The sequence below is a fragment of the Coturnix japonica genome, chromosome 2 (assembly GCF_001577835.2).
Source record: "Coturnix japonica isolate 7356 chromosome 2, Coturnix japonica 2.1, whole genome shotgun sequence".
NCBI classification, from domain to species: Eukaryota; Metazoa; Chordata; class Aves; order Galliformes; family Phasianidae; genus Coturnix; species Coturnix japonica.
The window spans coordinates 104362642-104379989 of NC_029517.1; the positions used below are offsets into that span (position 1 = coordinate 104362642).

Consider the following 17348-nt stretch of genomic DNA (forward strand, 5'->3'; position numbering starts at 1 on the left):
AACAGGTTTACAGAAATCTGTTCACTTGCTCTTGTGAGTGCTGGCCATAGTCCAGTGTGAGAAGCTGTGAATGTTTTACAGTGCTTAACTGCTTTCTGTGAAAACAATTTGACTTTGCAAATTTCTGATACTCCCCCTCCACCCACCCCCAAACAGCAGTGTTTCCTCCTGTAAAATATGGAAGTTTTCAAATGGAAGTATAACATTTTAATGCCAAATCAAATTCAGGTTTGGTGTCTACATGGTTTATTTTTTAATGGAAGCATTTATTTTGTAAAGGAATAAAGCATGTTTATGAGATTGCCTTTTTTTGTAGTTATCACATTATGATATTTTGTGTGTAAAAGAAGAAAAAAAATGATATGCCATCACATTTTTTTGAAAGCCCATTTCTCAGTCTTCCTTCCTGTTTTCTGATTGTAATGCTTATGAGTTTTTTCCTATCCTGTTCCCGTTTCCACTCCTTGTCCTTCCCTCCCCTTTCTTTTTTGGTCTCCCAGTTTGACCTTCTTTCTGGAAATAGTCTTCCCATTCTGCGAGGAAATTCTTGCAGATTGAAAAACAAAGTTTAGTGCACTTGTGTGTGTGTTTGTCTACAGAAACAGCTTAATAATCCTTCATTTAAAAAGCTCAAACTGTTTCACTGCTCTTGTGCAACTTCCTCTAAGCTTATTCTGTCCATCTCTGTCTGAATTAGTCACTCTACAGAAGTGGAGTGTAAATACGCTTAGTCTCAACTGCTGCCTGAAGAATATAACAAAAAAAGGTTTATTTAATTATTTGTCTTCCTCCCCTCCTCCTTTTCCTCCGAGAATGATAAATTCAGTTCTTCAAGTGTGTCAGAGTGTAATTTGAGGCATAAATGTGCTGGTAAAAGGAACAAGAGAACATTACTAATACTTTTGAATGTGTGCGAAGCTCAAATGAGCAAATAAAAGCCTAAACTCGAGCAAAACAAGTTTGTTTTATTGCCTCAGCACTGGCAGCCCTGCTGTTAAAAAGTCTCAGTGTGGTACATCTGTGGAACATACTAATATTTATATTTCCATGTCATTTTTCCTGAGTATCTTTGTGACAGCCTCAGCTACTCAAAGGCGCTTTATCTGGGCGTGCCCTTTAGAAAGTAGGAAGCATCAGAAATTGGGTGGTGGGAGGAGGAGAAAAAAAACCAATCCAACCCAGCTTGTGCTGTGTGGAGGTGTGCCTTGTTTGGCATTTTCTACTTGCTGCATCAAGGGATAATGAGCAACATAACAGGGGCTACCTTCAACAACCAAACTTTTGATGATTGCCTTCTGTATTGTAGGATTTGATGGCAGATGTGCAGGTCATGCTAAACTCTGTGGTAGGAAGGCTGAATTCCAGAGCGTGTCCGTCAGTGCTTTCACTTTGCCTCCTCTTTTGTAGTTGTGTTGCAATGACTGGAGCCTGTCAGTTCTGCTTTTGGATGGGAGCGGGAGGGGTGGGGGGAACACTTAGTTCTGAGCAACTTCGTGGTAGGTCATAGTTGACTGCTTCTCATGGCAGTGTCTGTACAAATTGCCTAAGGAGGGAAAAAAGCCTTAGGGTGAAAGAGAATGTTAAAATGACAAAGGCTAGAAAGACTTTGAGTGACTACATTGTATAAACTTTACCACTTCATTTAGTACATATCATTGCTTCTGTTAAGATACTATTCCAGAGTCTTACTGATCTGAATAGAATTGATAACTGTGGTTTGCTTCGTGTTGGCTCAGGAAGGATGCAGGTATGAGCATTGACTAGCTCTCACACTTACTCTAAACAAAGCGTTTTTAGAAACAATCACGTCTCTGTAGAATCATTATTCTAATAAATAAAACCTTCTCAGTTTTGTCTATGGAAACGAGTTCTTAGTTCTTCCTGAGTATCTGCATAACCTTTTAATTGAAGGTTCAGTTTGTTTTTTGATAAATATTACCTGTATTTGATACATTTATTACCTTCTTTGGGGGGTGAAGTGGGGAAAGGAGTTGTTAATAATTTCATATTTGCTCTTTTTTTATATTCTGGTCATGAAATTTTTCTGCTTCCACTTAATTCCCGGTAGTCAACGTCTTTGTGTATCCACTCTAGTTTGCTGTCATGCCTTTTTCCCTGAAGATCCAACATCCATTTTCCTTTTAAAAAATGGCAGAATACTTACTTTGGGCCACACATAGGCTTTGTTAATTGCTATTCTGTCCTTGCTTTATAATACCAGCTTTCTTTTGCTTTTATCCCCGTGTTATTTAATAGCTAAGGCTTAATTGTATTTCCTGACCTCTTCTGTTGTCTCCTCCAGTCATAACACAGACTCGCTAAGAAATGATAATTTTTCTGACGAAATCTGGGAAGTTTCTTTTTTTTTTTTTCTTTTTTAAACTATAGTTAGTTTCCTTACTTTCCCAATTCTTGCTCTCTTGAAGTTGGGTGATTTATAACCTACCATTATACATATTTTTAATACAAATGGAATATTCAGGAGTCTAAGCTACCAAAACAGAATTGAAGCCTTTTGATTTCAATGATTTCTTCCATGAGGAAATCACATTGAAAAATAGCTGGGTCCTGTCCAGTCTGGATCTGGGAGGACAGTTTGCTGTGATGGTTGTGGTGGTGATGTTTTTAGGAGTTTTGTTTTGTCTTGTGTTTCTTAATTTATTTTTTTTTTGTAAGCATGATTTATCCACAGATTACAGCACTTGGATGGATCTTTTCTATCTTCTATGAGTTGTTTAAGAAAAGTTTTGCTTTAGGCTTAATTCAATTTAAAATTGTTATTATCTGGGTAACTCTAGATGGGTGATTGTTGTTTTTGTTTTTGGTTTTCCTTTTGTCTTGTCATTCTGGAAGCAGTCGGGATAAGTGTAGCTGGTAGTAGCGGTAGTAGAGCCCAAAGGCATGTAAACATAGGTAAGCTATTTATGCAGATCAGAAGGGAAAGAGGCCACCAGGGCATCAGCCCAGTTTTCTAGGTATGGAATTAGCAGCCTGCTGCACTTGTTTCCTTGCTATGTCCATCTTCTACTGAAGAGAAGGTGGGCTCTTTTTGGAAACACAAGAAGATGGGGAAGGAAGATGAACTGCTTGCTTAACAGGGAAAGGTCTTACTAAGAGATAGGAGATCCAGCTGTCAAGTAGGTTTATGAATCCAGGGATCCACAGTTTGCCTGTTTAGTAGAGCCCTCTGATGTCATGAGATTTGAATTTTGCAGCAGGTTCCAACTACTCCTTCCTTGATATTACCTTATTTTTGTATATATATATATATTTTCAGGCTCCAGGTAAGCAGGAGTCATTTCTGAAAACAGCCAGACTTTCTTCATTTCTCTTTTAATCCATTGCATTGACGATTGATGTTTGTGACTACTGTAAGAAATACATAGCTCAGCCAGTATGTTTGCACAGTACATTTAACAAGCTGGCCTTATTTTCACCCAAGGATTAAACATGGGAGGTTTTCTGAAACTTTGCTGTTGACATTACCTTGTATTTGTGTTGTTGTAGGTTTACAAAGTGTTGGTCTCGGTTGGCAGAAATGAGTGGTTTGTCTTCAGGCGGTATGCAGAGTTTGATAAACTCTACAATACGGTAAGCAAAAGGCGGGTTACGGCGTTGTGCCACGATAACACAGAGTAACACTTGTTTCCAGTGTTAAGGTTTCAGTTAGTGCCCTCGCTGAGCAGTTTGAGTCAACATTCAGTAACTGTAGGAGCCTGTTTAAAGAAAATGGTGGTGGTTTGTTTTTGTTTTGTTTTGTGTTTTACTTTGTTTTGTTTGAATTTTAAAATTGGTTCACTTTACTCAATGGAAGGAAGGAGTGCCATCCAGGGAGGACCAGGACAGGCTTCAGAAGTGGGCCTGTGAGAACCTAGTGAGATTCAATAAGGCTGAGTGTGAGGTGTGGCACTTGGGTCAGGGCAGTCCCATATACATTGAGGGACTGGAAGAAGAACCCCCTAAAATAGCCCTTTCAAGAAGGAGTTGGGATCCTGGTGGACTAAAAGCTGGATGTGAGCCAGCAATGTGCAGCTCAGAAGGCCAACTGTATCCTGGTTAGTGGGGCAAGGGAGATGATTATCGGCCCCTCTACTCTGCCCTTGAGAGGGCCCATCTAGAGTACTATGTCCAGGCCTGAGTTTCCCAACTCAAGAAAGGTGTTGAGCTGTTGGATCAGGTCCAGAGGAGAGCCACTAAGATGATCAGAGGGCTGGAGCACCTCTCTTCTGAAGAAAGGTTGAGGGGACTGGGGCTCATTCAGCTTGGAGAAGAGAAGGCTCTGGGGAGACCACATTGTGGCCTTCCATTACTTGAGGGGAGCTTATAGACGGAAGAGAAACAGACTTTTTACACTGTCTGATAGAGGTAGAACAAGAGAGAACTGTTTAAAACTAGAAGATAGAAGTTAATTAGATCAGATAATTGGGAGGAATCTTTCTACTCAGAGGATGATGAGGCACTAGAATGGGCTGCCCAAAGAAGCTGTGAATGCCCCATCTCTGGAGGCATTCAAGGCCAGGTTGGATAGGGCCCTGGGCAGCCTGAGCTGGTGGGTGGCAGCCCTGCGCAGAGCAGGTAGGTTAGAATTAGATGATCTTTAATGTTCCATCCAACCCAATCCGTTCTGTGATTCTATAATTATGATTTTGATGATAAAAATACCATTAGAAACCTAAGTGTTGTTTCATTTTCTGTGTTATATTTTCAGCTAAAGAAGCAGTTTCCCACTATGAACCTGAAGATTCCAGCTAAAAGGATATTTGGAGATAATTTTGATCCTGGCAAGTTATAATCTTGTTTCTTGTTTTGTCGATGTCTTTATTTGAGACTTGATCTGTTGCAGCATACAGGAAGCTATCTTAGATGACTGTTTCAGCAATCCTCAAACCAGTGACTAAACCAAAGGTTAGTCATACTTGAGTAAAGAGTAGGAACTAGCGTGGGTAGGTATTCTTCATTGTGATTTTGAACAAACTGTTGCTTAATGGCATGATACCTCTTTTGTACTGAGTGCTGCAGTTCCTCACGGCCATGTCATATTCAGGATTGTGAGAGATTCTAACTGTCAGACATAAAAACAAAATCCAAATCACAGGCTCTTCTAAACATACGTCCATTGAACTTTATATTTGGTTTGTGTAACTTTTCTTCCTGCTAAAAATTTAAGCAAAAAAGGAGTTTATCTTTGAAGGCTTTTGAACTCCATATCTAAATGTGTTTTCTTGCACAGTTTAGATGAAAACAGAATTCTTCCTGTAGTTACATTTCTGGAAGCCTGTTTGATAAGATCTCTGTGTGATCCAGTTAGGACTGATTGGTCCCAATAAAGCTCGCCCTGCCCACGTTAATAGAAAATCACTTTAAAAAATGCAGTGAATCAGTGTAAGCGGCACCATGAGTGAATAAATACAAAGTCAAATGGATGAGCTGGGCCTTTGCTCTGTGTGTTTATAGCCTTAATTCAGACCCTTTTACTGAGGGATTTTCCTGATGGTCATTGGGAACCTCCCTCTACTGGCTTGTTGATGCGGTCAGTCTGTGTTTGTAGTTTTACCTCCTCCTGTGCTTGTTTAAAGGTTTAGTATTCTTTTTTTCTGTAGTACCAGTGGATCCAGAGATGCTGACCTTCTTGGCATTTGTTTGAAGAGTTCTTTCAAGCATCTTAATTTTTAGCAGTTACTGTTGATCATCTAGACCTTGACATGAAGATTCCTTCTCATGTTTTGTATTAGAATAATCACATACAGTATTCCAGGTTTGCATTCCTCTGTTGGCTTCTTCTTCTGAAGACGTCTTGTTTTATTTTGTCTTCTTTCATTTTCTCCAACCTTGGGACTTCAGAGCTGGCTGAAGACCCAATAATGTCCTGCTTTCTGGTTTTGTGTCCAGCCATGTGCGCTATTGGATTTCTTGGATTCGGATTTAGGAAACTGGATTTTAAATAGGAGAGGAAGGGAGGGCAGAGGGAAGACTAAAACTGTATTGAAATTATGTATGTAAAACACAATCCCCAGACTTATTTTAAATTTCCATCAAATATTCTGTAATCCTGGAAGCACGAGAAAATAGTTCTTAAGATTTTTCTTGCTGCAGGGCAGGGTGATGCTCATTTAAGTAATTCTTGATCTTAACGCTGATTTACTAAAACTTTGATGCAGTGTTTCTGCTTTCTTCTGAAATAAGGTGTATTCTGCAGCTTTGGAAAGGTATTTTAATTTTGTTGGTCTGTTCTTGCATGTGGGCAATTGTACTGATGAATGTGAGCATTGTACTGATGTGTTGTAGTCATAAGCGTAGTAGAGTGGAACTGAAATATGCCTTTCCCAAGGCCTACTAAAATACTATCATAACATACGTTATCGTCTAAAGCCTCCATTTTTATTGTCATTTAGGTTATTTCAAAATTAATCCAATAGTAACTTTAAAAATGGAGCAGAGGGATATAATAGAAACCAGCCAGAAGGCAGAACGAAAAAATGACGGCATGTGTTTGAGTAGATTTGATGCAGATGCTTTTTCTTCAGCTGTGTGGATAGGTTTCTCGTCTTAGAGTGGCGACTGCGTTCAGCATCAGAAGCAGCTGATGCTGGTGACTCGTGTAAATTCTCCATGCAAATTCACCTTTCTGTTTTGAAGGATTATTTAGCATCCTAGTTCCGGTTTAGGTGATGTGCTGCTGAAACAATGTCTGCATTGTTCTTAATAATTGAAATTCTCAAGGTTGTGTGTATGTGTTAATTCTTAACAGAAGGAGACTTTTTGTGATTGATACCAGTGATGAAGGACAAAATTCTTCTGTTCTGGGATTATTTCCTTTCCCCTGTTTCCAGTCCCTTGCAGATCTTTCCATCCTGCTTAAAAATATCACGAAGATTCTGAGGGCTTATTTACTTAACATTAGGGGTTGTGTCTGAGACGGAAAGAGAAGTAGTTTACCTAATTAGTTTTAGTGGCTACATCTGAACGCTTGCTGGATGGTTGTGCAACTTTCCTGTTTCCATTTGTTATGGAAACCTGCTGTTTGGTGGGACTGTTGGAGTGAAAACATGATTTGTGTGACAGTTTTGCCTGTGGCTTTTTTCCGAGAGAAATAGGACCTGGGGAGCTCAGCCATGTAAATAAGGCTGCAGGGGTTAGTGCGCTGTTGCTGCACATTGGTCTTGAACTGCTTTAAAATCCACCTGTCCTATTGCATTTTAAAGTAGTGTTACAGAGGGACTGAAATGTGTTATCTCACCTCCCCTGAATGTTCTTAAACTTGTGATTTTCATATGTTGAACCAATCCTGTTCTCACTTCGCTCTTTTTAACTGTTATCTATTAAAATCCTAACATATCTTAAATTTGAAAATAAGTCTCTCTTGTTCGCTGACTGATCATTCCTAATAAATCTTTTTTTTTTTTTCCCCCCCAGATTTTATTAAACAGAGAAGAGCAGGACTGAATGAATTCATTCAGAACTTAGTTAGACAGCCAGAGCTATGCAACCAGTAAGTAGATTCATTTCTGTATTTATAGGAACCATGCTAAAAGCTGGGAGGCGTCAAACATAAAATTGCAAACAGAGTACTTCTGACTAGAAAATTCATTATACCTATCGGTACTTCCAAGTATAATAAATAATCTTTAATATGATTATTCTCTCAAGAAAATACAGAGGCTGGCCTGATGATGTTCAACAAGGGCAAGTTAGAGGCAGACCTTCTGGAAAGGAGCTCTGCAGGGAAAGACTTGGGTGTCCTGGTGGACAATACGTTGGCCATGAGGCAGCAGTGTGCCCTTGTGTTGGCCAAGAAGGCCAGTAGTATCCTGGGGTGTGTTAAAAAGAGTGTGGCCAGCGGGTCGAGGGAGGTGATCCTGCTCCTCTGCTCTGGCGAGGCCTCACCTGGAGTGCTGTGTTGTTATGGGCTCCCCAGTTCAAAAAAGATAGGGAGCTTCTTGAAAGAGTCCAGTGGAGAGCCACAAAGATGATGAGGGGCCTGGAGCATCTCCTGTATGAGGAAAGGGTGAGACAGCTGGGACTGTTCATCCTGGAGAACAAGAGGCTGAGGAGGGGAACCTTGTCAATGCTTATAAATATCTGAAGGGTGGGAGTCAAGTGGATGTGGCCAGGCTCTTTTCAGTGGTGTGCAGTGACAGAACAAGGGACAGTGGGTACAAACACATGAGGTTCCATGCAAACATGAGGAAGAACTTTATTGTAAAGGTGACAGAGCACTGGAAAAGTCTGCCCAGAGGGATCCTGATGTCTCCTCTGGAGATACTCAGAACATGTCTGGATGTGTTCCTGTGTAACCTATTGTGTGGAACCTACTTTTAGCAGGGGGTTGGAGTGGATGATCTGCAGAGCTCCCTTTCAACCCCCACGATCCTGCAGTTTTTCTTAAAGCAGTTCAGGTGTGTACCCTAGAACTTGTTTTAAGCGTGTTAACCAAGTAGCTTGGTCACCTTATTCGGTGGCTTGGGACTTTTATGAAACACGTGAATAAGATTCCATGCTAACTCTTCTGTCAGAAGACCTGTATGTGTGATAACCTCCATCAGTGGGGCACTGATGAGGTGGTGATAAATTAAAAACTGCTTCTCTGCATTGCAAGTTTGGAGGAGTGCAGTTCTGTGAGCTGATTTTGAGGGTAAACTTCAGTTTTCATTCAGTTTCAATCTAGACCTAATCAATTTAAGATAAAGCCATGCAGCTTTACACATTGCTTGAATTAGTAAATCAGTAACGTTCTATTTTGGGCTTTAGCTCCGAGTTTTTTTACTACATGTGCTTTGTTTAATTATCCTGTCAGTACAACCCATGAAACTGTCCATTTCCCACAGGAAAGAAATACCAGAGAATCTTGCTGCAGTTTGAAATCTGCAGTCAGGTTTTATTTTCCAACAAGCGAACTACGTAATGTTGGTTAAGTTGAAGTATGTGCTTTCTTTCTTCTTTGGAAGAGAAAGAATGACATATAAAGGTTCATTGTGATAAATGGAAAAAAAACTTTGGAAAAAAACAAAGGCTTTATGGTGAAATAGTTTTCCACTAAAGGAAATACTGTGAGTTTTATGGTCATAGCACTGATGTTCTCTGGGAAAGAATAGAAAACACTGCAGAATAACCAAGTGTTAAAAGCTAATCTGCTTTGTTAAATTATTGAAAAGATTCAGATCTTCTCTCCTGTCAGTATGGCCAGGTACCACATATCGTATCAAACATGTTATATTAGTTCTCCAAAGATAAAGCCGTGCTTCTGTATGCATCGCAGATTACTGCAAATCATGTTAATAATTACATAATCTATTACCTTTTCTTTGTGCTGATAAATACGAGCAGTAAAGAAATACCAAAGGTTGATGACTTTGAGTGTCTTGGCACAACCTGCTAGAAACTACTTAATGAGTATGTGGTGACTGAGTCTTTACATGTGGCCCGTATACACACATTTAAACTGTTTTGCTTTAATGATAAACTTGATTTTAGGTAAAATAACTCACAGAAATTGAGTAACATACAAGGAAGTCATAGGGGGCTGTATGTTCTCAGACAAACATGAGGAAGCTCATCGTCCACTAAAAATCTAAGCACTAATCTAAATCTAATGTGCTGTCCACATTATTCTCTGAAACACGTAACTCTGTGCTGTGTTTTGTTTTTCTTTCAGTGGACTTTGTTCTCGGGTCTTGTTTGTTAGATAATATATCAAAACCAAACCTTTCTGCTCAATAATAAACTTGACAAAAACCTGAAGTCCACTAGAGGATAGATAGATAGATAGATAGATAGATAGATAGATAGATAGATAGATAGATAGATAGATAGATAGATAGATAGATAGATAGATAGAGTATATAGAGAGAGAATAAAGAGACCCTTTAGCAGCTGGTGCGGGCTTTTCCTTCAGTCCCTGTCAGGTGGGATACATGGCTGGCTGAACCTTTGTCTTACATTGAATTGGGAATTACATGGGCTGGCTTCGAGCTGCATTTGCTCAGTTAACCATATTTGTTGGAGAACTTGCTCTCATGGGTAGAATGCAGAGTGTGCAAAACAAACAAAAATCTCTAAAAGAGCAACTTCATGGTAAGGTTTCGGGTTGTTGTTGTTTTGAGGGCTTTTTTTCCTTTGTACGGAATGCTTCATGCAGTTTCCCAACTGCAGCTGTCCTGAGAGCTTCTGAAAAAAACCTCTGAAATCTAAGTGAAATGTCTTCCTGCCTAAGCCATCTGTCTTTTAGTGAACTTGAAAGGCTCAGCTCATCTCTTCAAGTGATATATAGCTGCAAGCAACACCCATTTAGGAATTAGTTTTGCCTTAGTTGCGTGTCCCCATGTACCATGGGAACCTTACGGTCTCTCGTTATGTCAAAGCCGTTACTCTTTTTCTGATTCTGGCTGAAAATCCTGCAAGTTATTGGTTTCCTGACGTATCTGTGCTTCTTTCTAGCCCGGATGTCAGATCATTTCTTCAGATGGATAACCCGAAACACCAGTCAGATCCATCTGAAGATGAAGATGAAAGGAGTAATCAGAAGGTAATAAAACATAGGCATAGAACGGTCTCCTAAATTTTAGCTACTTGACAGCAATCTTAAGTATATTACTTACAGAAGATTACCAGTTGGTTTGGCAATAAATCTCTCCTGTGATCTTTTAAACAGAACTGTTCTGCTGTAAGATGTGTTCCTGTCTGGTGTAAACTGCAGAGAGCTGTAATCCTGATTGTGAGCTTTGTCTTGTTTCTTCCCCACTTGCTCAGAGTGGAAGAGACACAGATGGAGCTGTAGTTCAGCTGTCTGTTTTTTCAGTCTCCTCAGACACTCTTGCTCAAATTATGGCTGGCAAGGAGCAGAGGCAATGGAATAATTTGTTTGTCTTTGAAAGAAAGAGAGATGCCATTAGGGGTTGGAATGAGGTGAACTTTAAGGTCCTTTGTGACACAAGCCACCCTGTGCAGTTCAATTCTCATGAAGGAAAAAAAATATTGCAGTCTTTCTTAAAGTCGTTCAGGAGCAAAGATGAATTTAATTTTAGCTCACATTGAACACTGTGAGGTCTCAAACCTCTCTTGTCAGAAAAGCCCCCACAGAAGTGCAGTTTGGATGGATGGACTGAAAGTTAATGTACAGCCTCCAGGAACTGCTGATTGAAAAAGGAGTCTTTCTAGGAAGGCAGAAGTGCCATAATTAAGTTTATTTTCTCTGGTTTACTTCATGGCCTTTGGACTTTTCATTTTATTCAGTCCCTCTTACAAAACAGATGAATAGGCTTTTTGAATCAGCTGTGCATCACATGCAATGCTGCGTGATTGTTATCAAAATCTCACTTCCAAAGATGCCATGATGTGGCATGATATCCAGATGTGTGCTGATAAGGTTCGTGCCTTTCACGGAGTTAAGTTAGCCATTACTGGAAGGGTAGGAGAAGTGCCTGGTGGTTTTTCTTGGTGGAGAAAAATGTTTTGGTTTTTTTAAGCACCATATCCTTAATTAATGAGACTCTTGTATAAACAGTGGAGTTTGACAATAACTTCATTGGAATAAAAGGTAAAAAGCATATCCCTTAGAGTAAATGCAGAAGGGTCTGAGTTCTTCATCAGGAACACTGAAGACAGTGTCAACAATTTTTGTTCCTAGTCCTGTCCTCTCCATTTGGATTAATTATTTCATTACCTTTATCCTTCTGTATGGTCAGTGTAGAAATATTTTGCGAGAATGCATTGATGGCCAGATACTTCAAACTTAGGATGTTCACAGTCTTAGATATCTTGAAAGAGATATCCAAATGTTAATAGGTTTTGAAGGTATCTAATAAGTGTAAAGATATAGCTTGAAGAAAATAGTGTTTTGAAATTATTACTGGTTGAAGCCTAACAAAGGTTGGTTTTATTGTATTCTATTTGTTTCTTCCTACAGCTGAATTCTACCTCACCGAATATCAACTTGGGACCATCTGGAAATCCTCAGTAGGTTTTTCAATTAACCATAAACTGGAAAACTAGACTGAATATAACTGCTTATTGTGTGAAGAGAGGTTTGAGTATGTGGCTTTGTCTTTTATTTTCTCTGCCCAGAGAGAAGCAGGACGTTTAATCCTGTGCTCAGTAAATGACCTCTTTTAAGACGTTTTCCTTTTCATCTTCAGGTTTTGTTAGTCTGTTATCATTTGACGTGAGGATGCTATGGCAAAAAAAAAAAAAAACAACACCAAAAAAACCCCCCTCTCTCCTTTTGTAATGGTCGCACAGCTGTCAGGAATGTGAAACGTTCTGAAAACACATTTGTTTTAATGCACAGCAATGGAGCAGCTTAACTTGTTGATGTTACAGACTTCATCACTGCAGTTACAACTTGCTTCTCTAGTGTTTACTTCTGTAAGCTGCTTTCTCAGTTCTCTGTGCTTTTACGTCTGAGAAATGACACCTATTTTGGCTCCCCTTTCCTCTCAGATGTTTTTTTCTGGGCTAACGGGAGGAAATGCTTAACAGATTGCAGTGAGAAATGAAACGGTGAGAGTGCTTCCTTTGAGGGGCAATAAATGAAGAGGTGTGTGACATAGCTGTTGTTTCAGAGGTGGAAAAAGATCATTGTTTTGCTGACAACAATGCCTCTAAGTTGTACTTAGGAAAAGGTGAGGTAATTAGTGGAAATTACTGAAAGTATGGTGACTTGGCAAGTGGAAAAACAGTGAGTTCGTACAAATAACACATATACAAGAGGAAGGTGCTGGGGCCTCCCTGCTGTCACTTTAAACTGGGGAAGCGATGAATGGTAGGGAGGATGGGATGAGGAATGAGAACGTTCTTCCTTCTGTCATGTGAGCTTTGGAATCCAATTGGATGTCTGGAATTGGGAGGTAAGCTTCAGGAAAAGTCATGGGGAAAAAGAAGACTTAAAAACTAGAATTGAGGGTCTATGGAGGAGAAGAGAATAGTCGTGCTCATCCTCTACATCTTACACTTAAAATGGAAAAAGAAAGAAAGAAACTCAAATGCTGCAGCTCTGTCACCTTTTCTGGAGGAAAACGGAATTACAAACTGAAGGGCAGCTTTGCAGAAGTCCAGTTGTTGATTAGAATGAGAAACTAAGAAAGGTGCCATCAGACTCTTCACATTAAGGTTGAAGGGCTACATCAGGCTTCTGTACAGCTATGAAGCTTGGAATTTTTTCTTACCCAAATGACCAGTAATATAATATAATAAAATCATTCCTAAATATCTTTCAGTGCTAAGCCAACGGACTTTGATTTCCTGAAAGTGATTGGGAAAGGCAGCTTTGGCAAGGTGAGCTTTCTGATTGCTGTGACTTGCTGTGGTGCCAGGGTGCCAGCTGGTGTCTCGTGCACAGTAGCTGGAGGTGTTGCCAGGGGCTTTTGAAAGTGGTATCATTGTAGGATGGTGCATAAACTCCCGTATTGGATTCCTGTTACTACTTCTCCATAGCCTTGGCATTGTTATTTTCTGGTGTAGTACTCGTTGCCTGCCTTGGTTGCTTGTTGGGATTAAAAAGTTTGTGTTTCCCGTTCTTGTTAAGCTGCATTTTCCTTTGTTCATATGGTCTGCCTTCTCTGGCTCCTGGTGCTATGGAGCAGTGCAGACAACACCACTGAAACAACACCAAGCAACACTGGGAAGTGACTAGTATTGATACTTCCCAACGAGATGCATTTAGTATTTTGTTATATGAGTATACAAGCACACTGTACTGAACTGTGAGATTACTCTATTAGTGATCGGCTATATTAAAAACAAAGAGACTATTGTGAGCACGTAGTATTAATGCTGTTGGGTTATGCTGAAATTAATAAGTAATCAGTGGAATGTGAACTATAACCTTGACATTTCTTCCTTTGCTTTGAATTTCACAGGTTCTTCTTGCAAAAAGAAAACTGGATGGGAAATATTATGCTGTCAAAGTGCTGCAGAAAAAAATTGTTCTTAACAGGAAAGAGGTACAAAGAAATGCACTTTCTCCACACATTTTTTTTCCCCTTAATTACAAAATTGCATCTCTTTACTTCCTGATCCTTTACTTCCTTACAGCAAAAACATATCATGGCAGAACGTAATGTGCTTCTGAAAAATGTGAAGCACCCCTTCCTAGTTGGACTGCATTACTCCTTCCAAACGACAGAAAAGCTTTACTTTGTCCTGGATTTTGTTAACGGAGGAGAGGTATGTGGGGATTCTCTTTGGATTCGTGTCTGTTTATTCTGCAGCTCTGTTCTTCTGTGGGAGGAACAAAACGATCCCTTACAGTGGGCTGTGATCAGTGTTCTCCCAAGTTCTGGAAATCCTGTTAATCTCTAGCGATGCTTTTCCTTCAGACTTCCATAGCTAGACAGACCTTGTGCCTCTTCTTATCAGCAACTTTAATGCAGCATTAATTTATGGTTGTCAGATACAAATGCTGTCTTTTGACAGTTAACTAAATATACCTGTTATTAATTAATCACACGTTGACATTTTTCAGCATGTAAAATTATTTTCCTTTTTCATCTGCATTATCTGAGGTGCTCGTATTTCATTAGTGTAAGGAAACAAGTAAATGGACAATGATTTGGTTGCTGTGACTTCATTGGAAATGTGGGGATACTTGTGTGGCTTTGCAGGTCCAGTTGCTCACTGCTGAATAGCTTCTTCTCAGGATCATTTCCTTGGAGTGATGCTATTGAGTACGAGGAGTCCATGAGTAACTTAAAGATCTTGATGATCCTTGAGGTCCCTTCCAACCCAAGCCATTCTGTGATCCTGTGATCTTGCATCATTGAATCTTGCCACGTCAGTCAACATGGTTTTCTCTAGTTCTTTGTGCCTTTAAGGGAATATCCTTGTAAGTAAGTAGCCTATGCATTTCTAAGCCATGAAAGAGAAAAGGAAATCACAGAATCACAGAATTGTAGGGGTTGGAAGGGACCTCTAGAGATCATCGAGTCCAACCCCCCTGCCGAAGCAGGAAGAATGAGTGAAGGAATATTGTCAATTTTATTTCATCTTATGTTCTTGAAATTGTAGGCAGCTAAATAAAATTACTGTTAAAATTATACCATATTAACTTGGTTTTCTGTATGATTTTTTTTTCTTATTTACTACTTTGCATATTTACAGCTGTTCTTTCATTTACAAAGAGAACGTTCCTTTCCTGAGCACAGAGCCAGATTTTATGCTGCTGAAATAGCCAGTGCACTGGGATACTTACACTCCATAAATATCGTGTACAGGTACGTTTCTGAAGTGTCCTGGGGAAGTTCGGAATAGGACAAATTAATATATAAAAGCTACTGCATGAAATGTTCTCAGGGGGAATTTGTACAAAATGTTTTCCCCAAAATGTAAAGCTTCCTTTCAGCTGAACAATAAGTCATTGCCTGTGAAGCTTTTGTGTTAGTGACTGCTGTTTTGAGTTAATACAGTGATTTTTTTTTATAGGGATTTAAAACCAGAAAACATTCTCCTAGATTCACTAGTAAGTAAGCAACCTTATTTTTTATTTTGTACATTCTCAGCCAAAATGGACACTTACGGGTATGTAAATGTTGATCATGTTCTGTTTTGTAAAACTCTGTTTCTTAAACAGGGTCACGTTGTGTTGACAGACTTTGGACTTTGTAAAGAAGGGATTGCGAGTTCCGATACTACTGCAACGTTCTGTGGGACACCAGAAGTATGTTGATGACTTTGGCACCTTTTGGCTAGTAACTAATGGTTGTTGAGTGCTATTAGTTGTGTAAATGGAAGATCACATACGTGTGTATTTATAGTAATGTAGTGTTGGGGACTTAAATTCTTTTTACGAGTTCTTCCATGAAACCAAAGACAAGTTTACTGCAGATCTGTTCTTTGTACTACTTACTAATATTCAATATCTCTGATTTAGCTACCCACGTCCTCATAACTCATGTTTACCATCTTCCCTCTTCACAATCTTTTTCACATGCTGTTCCTTCCCGTGTGTCTGACTAGACATAAGGCAGTTGGCTTGTGTAACAGCTGTAACAGATTTGCCAATAGGAATCTGTTTACTATATCCTGCCATTAATTTGTAGTAGGTTTAGAAGCACTTAGTAGCTTTGAGACATGCACAAATTTTGTATATGGGAGAAGCTTTGAACTTACTGACTCTATTGTCTTTTTCCAGTTCATTCTTCTCAGTAAAAAGAAACTCAGAATCTGTACCTCATTTGTCTGTAGATACCATTGAACAGTGACTTATCTCATTACAAATGATATCCGCCTTGTCCATCTACAAATAGATCTATTTTGTACATTAAATTTGAGAATTTGGATGCTAGTGAGCAATCTCTTGTTCTGAGAAGGGGTTAGAAACCGTACGTGTGCTGTGTAGGTGAGGGCTGAGATGATGAGGATCCAGCCACAGTAATTCTATGCTGCGTGTCCACAAAGAATAGTCTTGTACTGTGAACTGCCTGTACTTGCACGGTGGTATTAGTAAGTTAGTAGATTTCTTCATTAACTGTGACTGAAACCTAAAAACCCAGGTTTTATTATTGTTAGCCTAATGCTCTACCATTTCTGTTTATTTGTTTTTAGTATCTTGCACCAGAAGTTATTAAAAAGCAGCCCTATGACAACACTGTAGACTGGTGGTGCCTTGGTGCAGTTCTTTATGAGATGCTTTATGGACTGGTATGTATTTAATATGAGTGGGGAAGTGCCATTAAGGATGCAAACTTTTTGCAGAGCATTGAAGCACTCTGATTCAGTGGGTGAATGATTAATGTGTAACATTTGGTTTTTTAGCCTCCTTTTTACTGCCGTGACGTTGCAGAGATGTATGAGAATATTCTTCACAAGCCCCTGGTCTTGCGTCCAGGAATCAGTCTCACAGCCTGGTCTATTCTGGAGGAACTTCTGGAGAAAGATCGGCAGAGCAGACTTGGAGCAAGGGAAGATTTTGTATGTAATGTCCTAATTTATCGAGCTCTTCTTTGTTTAAAGGGGCACGAATAAATTTGAGTGCATCATACAGGTTTAATAGGAGGAGAAAGGAAATGTTTTTCTGTATATCTGTTTATTTGTGGTTTTTTGTTTCTTTGAAAATACCAATTGTGGTCATCAAGTCTGAAAGATGTTTGGAATAGGAAGGGGGTAATTGTAGGATATAGTATTTTTACCTTGGTTGGTGTCAAACCAGTCAGCAGAGAAACTCTGCTTCTGTCCTTGAATAGTGAGTCTTCTGATTGCAGCCTTAATGTTAGGTAGTGTGTTGGCCTTATCATAGAACGGCTTAGGTTCAACGGGACCTTAAAGACCATCCAGTTCCCATCTCACGGGCAGGGTCAGGTCAGCCACTGGGTCAGGCTGCCCGGGGCTTCATCCAGCCTGGCCTTGAGCCATGCATC

At 39.6% G+C, this 17348-nt stretch overlaps 1 protein-coding gene across 4 annotated transcripts in view; it reads left to right on the forward strand.

Moving 5' to 3' along the window:
- The window catches only part of LOC107310235 (serine/threonine-protein kinase Sgk3), a 47049-nt gene that overhangs the window by 25906 nt on the left and 3795 nt on the right, over positions 1-17348 (forward strand). For all 4 annotated transcript variants that reach the window (XM_015855692.2, XM_015855693.2, XM_015855694.2 and 1 more), the window contains 13 exons: positions 3508-3591; positions 4709-4781; positions 7414-7489; positions 10435-10522; positions 11903-11952; positions 13212-13269; positions 13854-13937; positions 14029-14160; positions 15094-15206; positions 15415-15451; positions 15563-15649; positions 16537-16632; positions 16747-16902. In XM_015855692.2, coding sequence (XP_015711178.1) covers positions 3508-3591; positions 4709-4781; positions 7414-7489; positions 10435-10522; positions 11903-11952; positions 13212-13269; positions 13854-13937; positions 14029-14160; positions 15094-15206; positions 15415-15451; positions 15563-15649; positions 16537-16632; positions 16747-16902 — 1134 coding nt within the window. The remainder of the gene's footprint in view (positions 1-3507; positions 3592-4708; positions 4782-7413; positions 7490-10434; positions 10523-11902; positions 11953-13211; positions 13270-13853; positions 13938-14028; positions 14161-15093; positions 15207-15414; positions 15452-15562; positions 15650-16536; positions 16633-16746; positions 16903-17348) is intronic.